This window comes from Strongylocentrotus purpuratus, unplaced genomic scaffold, assembly GCF_000002235.5.
Source record: "Strongylocentrotus purpuratus isolate Spur 01 unplaced genomic scaffold, Spur_5.0 spur5_scaffold_14, whole genome shotgun sequence".
NCBI lineage: Eukaryota > Metazoa > Echinodermata > Echinoidea > Camarodonta > Strongylocentrotidae > Strongylocentrotus > Strongylocentrotus purpuratus.
The window spans coordinates 24,330,840-24,344,192 of NW_022145599.1; the positions used below are offsets into that span (position 1 = coordinate 24,330,840).

General features: G+C 38.5%; 1 protein-coding gene across 1 annotated transcript; it reads left to right on the forward strand.

Moving 5' to 3' along the window:
• Window positions 1–2,955: 2,955 nt before the first annotated feature.
• LOC115923562 (Usher syndrome type-1G protein homolog) lies at window positions 2,956–13,353 on the forward strand. The gene is made up of 3 exons (XM_030984527.1): window positions 2,956–3,219; window positions 10,710–10,881; window positions 12,039–13,353. Exons 1-3 carry the CDS (start codon window positions 3,056–3,058, stop codon window positions 12,969–12,971), a joined length of 1,269 nt encoding a protein of 422 aa, XP_030840387.1. The 5' UTR covers window positions 2,956–3,055; the 3' UTR covers window positions 12,972–13,353.

Sequence of the window (13,353 nt, forward strand, 5' to 3'; positions counted from 1 at the left end):
CATCCCCCAACTCCTTGGTACGGATTTACTCATAAATGTATTGTTTATTTAGGGGTCAACAGATTATAATGCTATCTGCTATCTGCTATCTAACACACATTTTTGAAGTGCCTCGTTAAAAATTATTTCAATAGTCCGAATGCGAACTGTATACACTTTTGTTGACAGGTATAGGACAGACATTATATAGTTACCCTACCTAACAACACGTAATATATGTATTTTGAACTCTGAATAGTGAAATACAACTACATGTATTCATTACAGGTGAATTATATATATTTTTATTGGTGCACTTCATAACGCCATATGCCTAATTACATTTAGTTACATTGCGAAAATTGTCTATTGGGTTTTAGACTAGGGTCATTAGGTCATTAGGATTTAGTTCACTGTTTGATCGAGAGATATATCATTTTCTGAACAGGATGGGAGTGATATCTAACGACATTTCTAACTAGGTTATCCCCCCAAAATAGGCGTGTCTTGATGACATAACATGCTGCTTAATTCATCATTCTCAGAATACACGGTTAAATACATTTTAAGGATCTTTTATCGCACTGAGAAAAATACCACCATATAAGGAATATATACTTCACTACCGATATCCCTCCAATTGCATTTAAAAAAAGGAAATTGTTGGAGATACATTAAAGAATAAATCTACGTTTCTCTCAGATAAACACTATGACAAAGCCCTGAATCTATATGCTAATAATATACACGAAAATGCTCGTATTTTAAGATCCGAGTTTCACTGGAAATATTTTGTGTATCAATTGAAAAGTAGACAGTTTCTATGCGTAAGATAAAAACGACGTTAATTGATATGCTCAATCACTTCATTGTTTTATGTATAAAACACCCTCTCATGTATTTTGAAGAGCAGAACGCGTAAAATCTATAATGACTATTGTAGACATAACGGGCGAGGGCGACGTACAAAGGTTCAATTTGCCTAAGGGGCAGGTCCCACTTAGCCGATAATAGGGACTTTTAGATTTAAACGACGAGAACGTGGACTGCTACGTGTGACATCTTTTTAAGGCACTGCCGGGCACTGACAATAAAAGGACGTCACATTGCAATAAAAGGATGTTTCACGTAGAGGTCCACGTTCTCGTCGTGCGAATCAAAAAGTCCCTAATAATGAGGATAACGATGACGGAGGTAATGCGGAGTGTGTATTGCTTTTAGATATTGGTGTTGCATATCTCACCGATATTAAAGGTAAGATATTGTTATTATGAAAGGAATGTCTTATGAAAAAAAGATCTTTCTGTTGACCCATATTCGAAGTATGATTTTGGACCAAACTTCCATGCCCGTGTGTGTAGTCCAATATGGCTTATACCTATTTTTGTGTGCAGTCCAGATAACTTTTCCGCAAGATTGAATAAATTTCTTTTCATTTATGGGTTTGAAACATCACAGAATACACTATTTCTTATGCCGTTTACAATACACCTTTCCCAGTTGCTTCTGTACACAGCTAAATTATTTCAAAGTTAATGCATTTTCAGAGTCACGTATTCCACCCTATCTCTGAGCTAATCTTGCCGTCAGCACCAGTTTCTCGGATCGATTTCATTGCTGGCATCAGTGGCAGGGCAATTTTCTCAGGTTTTACAAGATGATGACGTGGATCATTTTTCACTGTGCAAGCGAGATTGGTTAAGAGCGTACACGTGACCAGGCATTTATTTTGCCTAACACGTAATTTTGATAATGACCGGCCATTAGTAAAATCATGTTATAAAATATTATTTTATAAAACAAATAATGGATATCATTTTGTTTGGGCATTAGTAAAATTACCCACACTCGGTACCTTCAAAATACCCTCGGCTATCGCCTCAGGCGTGTTAGACTGTTCCAAGGTACCTTGTGTGGGTAATTCTTACTAATGGCCTCACTGCTGTGTATTATTTGTATATTGCTAATAGCTATGTTCATACGGAACCTCTTTAGTTTTAATCACATACTTTAAGTTTGCCATACCAATGATCTATCAACAACGACGAGGGTCACCCAGGAGCGATACAACAAGTATCAAGACTACGAGTCAGCCAAGCAGTCGTTTTAATTACAAGCTGGTGAAACCTCAAAGTGATTAATTGAGTTTGCATATCACCTATTTCGAGTGATCTAGGACCCCCAATCGCACTAACCACACAATCGCTCGTGGTTAAACATTTTGAGTAAACTTACAGTGCCATAAGCCCAAGCGTGTCCGCATGGACTGTATCTACACGATAACCTCGAAGTTTAAAATCATGACCGAAACCATACGGACGTTCTTGCGAACATTGCTGTAGGCCTATCGGTCATGCCTGTCGTATGGCCTAACCGTCTTGTGTGACCGGTCCTAAACTTGCGAGTACGATCCAAGTATCTGAACAATCAAACGACGGAACCGCTCTAAAAGTCTGCTCACATTGTCTTGATTAATGGGTACATCATGGACCTCTGTTGCTTATATAGATTATGAATATTGAATCTCATCGTTGTTCAATATCTCATCTATGTACCAAAGCGCGGGTGATTGAAGGGTTGTTCGACTTGAGATGGGGGCGAAGTCTACATGAGTGACGCCCACACGTTGTACCCTCCTAGTCTGCGGCCATAGATCCGTATAATTCATATTTAATCGAGGTATATTTGCATGGGCTGCGGGTGATATTATTCTACCGATCGCTCGTCTTGTTGACTTCTGATATTTTCTACTCGTGCTATAGCCTGTTGGCGGCATTTTATATATAAAAGCACTTCTAGAGGTTATATTAGCATCTAATAGTAGTCTCTTGAGAGAACCATCGTGCCAACACTCCCAGTGATGAGTTAGGCCAAGGAGAATAGAATATTGCCTTGGAATCATTCATTTTAGAAGGAGCGATCGGAACCGGACAACGCGTCTCAATTGCGCCTGGGCTTCAACAAGGTCTTTCATCTTGTAAGGTACCAAGAATTGAGAATAACGATCATTTATCCTCATTATCGTATTGTCTCAACCATAATCGTCATCGTCGTCACTGATCTCGTGAATCTGACCATGGCTACGAAGTTCCACGCAGCCGCGAAAGAAGGGCATCTCGACCCCCTCCGTGAGGCCACCAAGCGAGACTGCAACCGGGCCGATGAGACGGGCATGACCCCGACACTGTGGGCTGCAACCAACGGTCACATCGATGCACTTCGGTTGATTGTTAGCAGAGGGTATGTATTAATGACCATGCAGTAGCGTAGCTTCAGGGGGCACGGGGCAAGAAGAGAGAGAGAGAGAGAGAAAGAGAGAGAGAGAGAGAGAGATTAATATAGAAGAGGTAAATGGAAGTGGAAAAGAAATGTAGACAACAAATATGATAAGCTCCCTCCTATTCCCCCTCTTTAATCGACGGCCTTATTGATTTATATTTTATTCACTATGGGGTAGAAGTGGTGTCCCCAATGAGGATGATGCTAGTGTCCCCTCTATGGCAGGTCCACACAATGACATGGTCATGAAGAGATGGGGAAGTCGTTTTGGTGATGGGTGTTTTTTTTGGGGGGGGGCGGTATGTCTGTTTGTGGCAGATAATATTCATAGACTAGCTTTGAAAAAATTGATATAGAACAAAACATGAAACGTTTGATGTAATGACCTAGAGAGTATGCACAATGAAAGAGGGAAAGGGAAAATTGGGTCAATTGCATATCCATAAATCGCTAAACTGATGGGGCCGGGGGGGGGGCGGGGATGCGGGCGTGGATACTCCCTATTTCAAGTTGTATACTACCAGTGTCTTGAAGCCGGATTGGGGGTTGGGTGGGACTGGATGGGACTGGGGGTACCATGCTTCACCTTATGCTGGATTCGCCAGCAGGGGGAAGGTGGGGGTGGGGGGGGGGGGGGGGGATCATCACATATATATTTATATTGCTCTACATGTCATCACTTTATAATTCGCGCACGCTCATTGTATCCCTTTAACCGGTAAACATTGATTTCGCGTTAGAAAGTTGAATCCTACATGTGTTCCCGTGTGTTTGAGTCATACAGTCCACAACACGTCCTCGCAGCATATCGATTTCTGATATTTGAGACCACTGAATGACTTGTTTTGACGCGATTCGTTTCTTAACAAACTTAATCAGGCAAATATATCGCAGTGGAGTGGCCTTTTTAAGGCAACAACTTATTTTAAACTGTTTGGACCTGATAAAATGGTTACAACTGCAGCAACATGTTTACAAGAGTCGAATCATTATAACCATTTATGTTGAATTGACAGCTAACCCACACAACACATACATATATTTAATGATGATTAAAATAATGATGATCAAAATGATGATAATAAGGATAATATTGATGATTACAATAATTATAATATCGATGATGATGATAATAAGGATAATAATAATGATAATAGTGATTAGGTTTATATATCAAGAGGAAACAACGTGAGGAATATAAACAAGATGATATTCCTTAGTCTAAGGACACATTTAGAATAGGTATGTTATATATTTTTGAAGAAGTCAAATAAAATACTATTTCTTAGAAATGTAGACGTGGGGCCACTGACTAAAATGATTAAAAACCAGCCCGTTTGGGGATTTGGAAATGAGAAAGGAAGGAGCTGATGAAGAACAAAGTGAATATGATATTCTCTGCTGCTGAAAGAGTTATGAGATGTATAGAGGAAATGTGGTTGACATAGATCTATGGTTTTAGGATTATATATACGATGGTACAATGAGAATATTTCTAATAATCCCAATCATAAATGAGCATTAAGAATTGATACTGAGTATTTGACGTATGATTTATAATTCGTTCGGAAAAGTTATAGATATACATATTATAAAGGCAAAGTTGAGTAGCAATACTATCACGACCATGTCAAAGTGTTATACTATCACGACCATGTCAAAGTGTTATACATTAAATTCAACTTTATTGTATTTGATAATTAACATGCTTGATCAATACGTCTACTCACGTAGGAGGGCACTGTGAAATATATTGATATAAATATGAAAACATTGGATACTCTGATCATGTAATTATGTAGAGCTTTTTTTCTTTTCGAAAGGAGTTTATGGCGCTTCGCGTTAGATATTAACTACATTATCTGCCAACAATATTATTTATGACGCTGCACCGACAATGACATGGTTAAGCTTTGAACATAAAAATTCTTCACAATGAAGTGAAAATTATCATGACCCTGTCAAAAGCATTTATGTTATAGGCACGTTAACACGAAGGTAAGATTAGTTTTGTTTTGGTGGAGAATATTACCTCGAATATGACAAGCCCAAAGAGATGGAGAAAAGGACAAAAGCTGAAGCTAAAATGCTACCATTTTAGGAGGAAATGATGTTGATAAATCGAGGCTGAATTGTTCAACCGAAATTTGGTTAGGGGACCCAAAGATACTCTTTACTGTCTTTCAGTGATTCACTCATAATGTTAAGCTCAGAGATTTTGCTATATTTTCAGGGTTATCTATGCGCATATGCATACATGTTTTATCCAGCTGATGTAAACGAGGAAACCCAATGAGAAGTGCCCAATAAAATTCCCAAAGTAAAATACCATCGCGTTTAGACACTTATAAGAGATAAGTTTTTATAGGGAAGTTTAGAATAAAGAGTGTGATTTTCATTTTCAGCTACCTTTGATGTCATAAAAGATAATGTTTTTGATAAAATGGGCTCCATTTTCAAAGTTATATAGCTTTCTGTCAGAAAGAGAGAGAGAGAGAGAGAGAGAGAGAGAGAGAGAGAGAGGGTAGAGTGAGAGAGAGAGAGAGAGAGAGAGAGAGAGAGAGAGAGGTAGAGTGAGAGAGAGAGAGAGAGAGAGAGAGAGAGGTAGAGAGAGAGAGAGAGAGAGGGGGGGGGGCTAGGGGAGTAAGAGATGGGGGCATTAATCACAATTATGAAACATTGATTGTAATCGAAAAACATTTATGATATTTGATATTCGTGATATATTAACAGAAATGAACCTGAAATATGAGCCCTTTGGGTAGGGAATAGATAACCTTTTGAACCATACACTTTCGACTATGAACAGATTAATGAGCTCCAATACAAGGTATAATGCTCGTTAATCGACATTAAAGAATTGGGCGTTGATAATATTGAGCAAATAGTTTGTCTATACCATTCAGAGTGTACTTGAGATTTTTTCATACAGGCATAATTATAATTGCTTTCGAATATTAACATGCACTAAAATCCTTAGGATGTCATATAGACAGAACATTAAAACATATGATCAAAGTATCTTTTGATAACACCCGCTTGAGTGAGATTATGATTACATCTTTTCTCTCCTTTAGAAGTAGAAAATGGGCACAGAGGCACCGACCTTCCACTTTCTTTAGGGCTATTTATTTAAAGAAAATATCGACATGAATCTATTTAATCTTACACCAGACTTCATTCAATATTATGTCATTTTCAAGACGAAAAGAGAAGTGGTCAATATTCATATTCTTCTTAATGAAAGTTTAACCAAGATGGGAACGGCTCATTATATCGTCCATATTGCAATATAAAAAGGAGTGTGATATTTATCTCTAGCTACCGTTGATGTCGTAAATCAGCTTGTTTGCAGTAAAATAGATTTATCAATAATCGTGATATGGCTCTTGGGAAACATAGAGATGGACCATGCGTGTGAAACATGATAGTTGAAAGTACATATAGTTTATGATATATGAAAAGATGTGAAGAGGAAAGAAACAGGGCATTGACGAGCTTTTGAACTTTAATCTTTATACTGCATTAATTTTTGTGAATGATCGAGATGTAATAAATGCTTACAATATGCATGAAAACAAAAATTACTTCGATATATTATATGCTGAGGCATTGAGCGTAAAATCTATACAGCCAGACGTAGTCTGCTATGTCATAGACAGCTATCGAGAAGGACTTTGGTCTCCATTGTGTACTTACCAAGCACACTTTGTATTAAACAAATTAGTTTAAGAAATATTGTGGATAGGTGTCTAATAACTGTACGAAGGGCATGTACGGTGTTTTTTTTTAAAGCGCATTGTTATCTTTTATGGCATGTTATGTATTATTTATTCATGGTATAATACAAAGCGTGATTAGCAGCCATTAGCTGATTTGTTCACATTTTACAAGCAAATTAAAAAAGAATGCAAAGTATTGCAAATGGAAATTTATACAAACACCAGATGAAAATTAGAGAATATTATTTTGAAAGAGTACGGTAACCCTGAATAGATTGCCATTTATTTAAATGTTTAATGTTTCACACGTGAAAGAAACATTGATACGAAATTATATGTCTGGGTTTTTGGTGTTTAGAATTGCTCTGTATGATAACGCACTTGAATGAATGGTGCTGGTATTATTGTATTGAATAATGACTGATTGTTTAATGTCACAAGGTTTACAAATATAGCCAGATCCGGATGTGGGGGGGGGGGGGGGTGTTAAACAGCAGCAGATAACTATTAAGCAAAAGAACACACCCGGGAATAACATTTTTCTAAAATTTTGTGTTCAACATTATAGGACGTCGCAAGAAAAACGCAGTGGCACTGTGTAGGGGTAATTCAATCGTTCTATACCGGCAAATGTGCAATATTTCGAGCTTTGTCGGCTATTTAAAAAAAATGGAAACACCATTTTCTTTATACTTGTTGGAAAACTTTCGGCTAACTTGCAAACGAATTTGGTCGGACATCCCCATTTTGTCTAGCAATGCTACTGCCCATGAATATATTTGATTGAAATGCTGTTGCTATACCATGTATATATACTAAGTCAGTATTCATCCAATCGACTTTTTACAGTACCTATTTCTACGTGCTGACCTATTGGTTAGTTTGCCATTGTGATTATTTCCCGTGTGTCATCTATTTTCCAACCATCCACATTTTCCCCAATCCATCTTCAAATATTTACATGGTGATAGCAGATGAATTAGTCAGCAGATGGGAAATACCGGATTCATTCCCTAAAGTCAGTCTGTATATGACTAGCCAGATTCCACATGTTAGCCTATTTATACTGTATAACACGGTAACACCCAATGCCCTGTCACATCGACGAGACCGTCAACAAACCGAGCGACGGAACAACATACTCTACCACCGCTACCACCCCCTTCCAAATGGCCGAGAATCGGTTGGTCTGGAGTCAGGCTGGCAATGTGACTAAGTCCGCTCTGATATTAATTTTGTTTTAATAGAAGCAGACAAATGAGAGGAACCGGTCAGGAAAAGTTTGAGCAAAAAAAGATTAAAAAATTTAGAAAGTGATGAATTTTCGAAGGAACAATCAATCAAACACATATTAGCAACTCTGACTTATCTTGCGAGGTTCCCTCACATTTGCCCTGAACCAAACAACTGCAACAAACAAATATTTCCCCTTATGATAATTTTTAATCATACACTCATCCAAGTATAATTATTGCATATTATGTTCGTATAACCCCTGGATTAACAAATACATTCCATCATCAATAACTTAGAAAACGAAATACATTTTCTTTACAATGCAAATTGGAGAGGAGCTCACAAGATGAGTCAAAGTGTTGCCAATTTGTTTCTAAAAATGCATAACTTTCCTATTTTTAATCGGATATTGTTCAAATATTCACTATTACTTGTCTTTTCATAAATACCGGGATGGACCTCCCCTTTAAGAAGGTTATACTACAAACCACAACATGCGTTGCAGAAGTGCTTTTAACAAAAAGATATATTGCATCTTTACCAAAAAAAAATCAGTAATTTTTTCCTTGTACATTTTGCTATATGTATAGAATATTTAATAATACGATTGAACAATTCAATTCTTATGTTAAAAAACTGAAATCAAAACAAAACAAAAACAAAAACCATGTAAATGTTGTCATATTTCTGTCATTATATGCGCATTTAATTTGTTGTATTTTAATATGTCTGCTGCATTTGTCCCCTAGTTAAACTAAGGTGTAATTTTCATGCTTTTTTACACCTCTGTCTTTCACTCTCTTTCCTCTTTTTGCTGAAAAAACCCTTGTCATTCAATGCGGGCGGGGTTCAGCTCCCTGTCTAATGTAGCTAGAAAGTGGAAAAGCGTTCGAGAGGAGCATGAGTGGAACGTGTTCCCTGCCCCCTCATTATCTACGGTGCCCATGAAAGTAGATTTCGTTTTAATGGTTTGCCTTAAATGTGTTTTACAACGACGAGAGCGAGGGCCTCCCACAATAAAAATAAAAAAAACCCGTTATATTATATGTATAATGTTGAAGTTAGTCAGTATTATGTTATGTTTGAATATGATTTGACGCCATTATATGTCAATATTTATTTGAGAGCAGTTCTTGGCAAATTAATATTGGTGTTGTATTAGCCATGAGAGATATTACGTGTTTTTTTTAGATGAAGTATTAGAGGACTTCGACCTATGATCAGCCTGTAGAGAATACACCCCGTTTAGTTTAAAGGTCTAGCTAGCTTATTTTATTCCATCACGACTGTACAGTAAAATAATGTAGTGTCTAATAAAATCTGCTGGGTCTGGTCAACATAATTATAAAAGACAAAATCGTGTCAAAATATTTGTAGTGGAATTTATCTTAGCGTTGCTTTTTAGAGTATTAAAACGGTTTTTATTTTAAAAGAGAGGCGGTGGAGGGAACGGGCAGAGCTGGGTCTGGGTCTGGTCAACATAATTATAAAAGACAAAATCGTGTCAAAATATTTGTAGTGGAATTTATCTTAGCGTTGCTTTTTAGAGTATTAAAACGGTTTTTATTTTAAAAGAGAGGCGGTGGAGGGAACGGGCAGAGCCCAAGCTTTTTCGGGAAGGAAATTAATAATAGGCCCAAAATCATGTGACAAGTGAATACTGACTACCATACCAATCTTAGATGCGCCTGTGAAATACCAGTTATTTGTTTGTATTGCTTTTGTGTTTTGGGGAGGGGCCGGTGGCTGCAACTGCTACATGCACCTGGCTTCACTAAAGGAGTTAATAAGTTGTTCGCACAATGTTCTTTGGAATTGTATATGTACAAGTATTTTGGAAGCAGATAATTCCTTGTTCAAGAGCCGGCAACTCCGATCAATCACGTGATGTGAGAGGTGAACAAGTCTCTCAACTAGGTCCGATTGTTGATTTATCTATCTATATAATACAATGGTGCAGTAGTTGCTGATGTCATTAAAACAATGTTTGCTTTAGCTATCTTATCAATCGATTTCTTAGATATTGACAAACCTTATTTGTTAAGCTTCCGGAGTTTAAAGCTCAAGATAAAGTTTGAAGTTATTAATCCCCATGAGTATAATCTGAGGACTACGATCACATCCTTCTATATCTAATGTATTATATGCATTCAGTGTGTTAATTTATGAAATTTATATACTAATGGAAAACACTGTGCCAAATTTGTAATCATTATTTTGTTTGGGGATCGTAAAATGTGATATCTTTGAGAGAAACAAAGCGTTGTACATAATAATTTAGAGAGTCAGACACTTATGAGTGAAAAGAATTATGAGTCTTTCAAGTCTGACTGAGCCCCCGAGAGAGAGAGAGAGAGAGAGAGAGAGAGAGAAAGAGAGAAGGGGGTGGGGGGGACATAATGGTCGAATCGCCCCAGATAGTGATGTAAGTTCTCCAGTAAGGCAATGTATAAATGAAATCAATCTTGTATTCCTATTTTTATTTAAATCCAGGGGCGACCCAGACAAAGCTGATTTACAAGGACACACAGCTCTCCACTTTGCCGCCCTCTACGGTCACAGTACAGTCATCGAGTACTTGGTCTCGTTTGGATGCAATCTGTGGGCTCTAAACAATGATTATAAAATGGCCATGACTTTAGCTATGGAAGGAGGCTATGGCGAGGTAAAACTCAAGAGAATAATTCTACTTTATCGAATAAAATACATAAATCAAATAAGTACTGACTACTGTATGATTTATATGTAACAATGGTTTAAAAATTGGGTACTGGGATAGTTTTATTACGCCTCCAGATTCACCCACACACATCAAAATTAATGTTCTTTACGGTATCACAAATAAGGAGACGAAAACGAAAACACAAACATAATATTTCCAAGTGGCGTATCCGATAAAGGGGATATCAGGCATACGCCCCCACGATTAAAGGCCAATAAACAAAATGAATGGTGTAATGCATGGACTGCCCGGATACTGGCGCTGCTCAGTGGCTGCCGGGCTCACGATCAATTGGGCAAAAAGAATTTCCGTTTCGGTTTAATAAATTTGGAGTGGACCCCCCCCCCCCACATCAATAGTGGACCCTCCCCCCTTATTACTGGATATGTCACTGAATTTGCCTGTTGTGCCACGGAACTACTATTAACCTTTACTCTCAGATTGACAATAATGTTAGGGGGGAGTTATGCACAATAGCTGATCCTAGTATAAAAACACCCACAACAACACCAACAACAACAGCAGCATAATCAACAATACTTATCAATGGCACCAGCAACAACCAGTTTATTCAAAGAGGGGCGGGCTGAGACTGAAATTCGGTTAGAGAATGATGATGTTACCGGTTCAATCCACACATGTGCATATCGATCAGCCCTCAGATTACAAAACAATTACATTTATTCTGCTTTAAAAAAAGAACTTAAACATATTTGTGGCATATATCATTCTATGCAGACGGGGGGGGGGGGGGGGTTCATAAAGCTCTGCGTAAAGTTACGCTTAATTTTACGAATGACTTGAATATGAAGAGCTATTAAAATGGGATTCTTAAATTGCATAAACTAAAGTAGTTGGTTTTAGGTTACTTTTATGGTTACGATTAGGGTTATGATTATAGGTTGCATTAAGGGTTACGGTATGAAGGGCCATTAAGTGAAAATATAATGTTTGGCCCAGGGGTTACATTCGGTCAATGTAGGATATTGACAGCGGAGTCGTCGGACGTATGACCGCCTTTACCGACGGAGATGTCACGACTAGGAAGATTTATTTTCAAACGAGTGACATAACTCTTTTATGTGTGTGCTTTATTACAGATCGTTAAAGTCTTGGATGACGTTGCAGGAAGACAGGCTGCCACTAACAAGAAGGTTGTTCAAAAGGCCAAGCAGAAAGCCATTAAAGACGCAGATGAGAGGGTAAAGAAACTCGACAAGATGGTGAAAGAACACGAGGCGCAGATGAAGAAGGATGAAAAACAGAGCAAGAACAAAAGTGGCCGTGGAACCATCAAGACCCCTAGCCAAGGTATTTCAGAATCCAGCTTCTCCGACGTACTGAACTCGAGAGTCACCAAGCGGGATTCATTGATGGCTTCGGATCCATCAGAAGGAGCATCGAAGTCAAATCGGAAAAGAGGCGACGGTGACGGAACGTCTTCTACGGGTTTGCCGGCGTCAGATTCGAGCAGCGTCGAAAACTCTGAGAATGGGGAGACACTCGCTAATTACCAGGATTCGCGATTCTGGCTGCCGAATCGCAACTCAAACGCTATGATGTCGCTAGCGAGGGAAGGCGAGTCGGTGGATATCGACGATGCCCTAGCAACCCTTGATAACAGCATCGATGACGCCACTGGCGATCCGTCAGAAGCAGCCAAACAGAGACGGAAGCCATCGGATAGAGACAACGGAAGCCATCACTCCAGGACGGCCAAACCTGGTGATTCCATCAGTACCGTCTTCCGCGGCGACCAGGCCATGTGGGCGGAATTCGAAATCGATTTAGAAGACGACGTCGACGCATCATCGTCGGCCATCGAACTCTTCCTCACTGTCAATGATCTCGAGGATTACATCCCTGTCTTCTTTGATGAGGACATTGACATGAAAGCCCTGGAGCTTCTGACGGACCAAGATATTCTCGATCTCAAGTTGCCTTTGGGTCCCAGGAGAAAGCTAAATCAAGCAATTGCCAAGCGAAAGGAAGCCCTGGCAACGCCTCGTGCAATATGTGATTCCGCGATTTGAAGACAAGAAAAGCTATATTTGAAAGACTATTATTTTGCACTGATTGCTTAACATGCTGAATGAAGAATTCCTCTCTTTGTTTTGAACGTGACTGAAATCATAAATCAACGGAATGGAACGCCGAGTGACTAATAGACAAGAAGATATGAATAAAAACGGTATCCTTCGTAAACGGATCCACGCTCAAGATATAATTTTACCTCATACACCATCTCGTAGTCTAAGATCATCACATTAACATCTGCTTCATATCACAAGGACAAGAATCGCCTGCCGCGAAATTGCTTTCTCGGCCGTAGCACCATTTCTGTTCATGAACAAATTACCTTTTGAAGATGACAACTATAACACCATTAGAGAGTTTCAAAGGCCCAGTTGATTT

Bases quoted from the DNA above. Each gene is read 5' to 3' on its own strand.
- LOC115923562 (XM_030984527.1), top strand. From the start codon at position 3,056: ATGGCTACGAAGTTCCACGCAGCCGCGAAAGAAGGGCATCTCGACCCC. The intron at 3,220-10,709 runs GTATGTATTAAT...ATTTAAATCCAG, and splicing joins CGGTTGATTGTTAGCAGAGG to GGGCGACCCAGACAAAGCTG. The intron at 10,882-12,038 runs GTAAAACTCAAG...GCTTTATTACAG, and splicing joins TGGAAGGAGGCTATGGCGAG to ATCGTTAAAGTCTTGGATGA.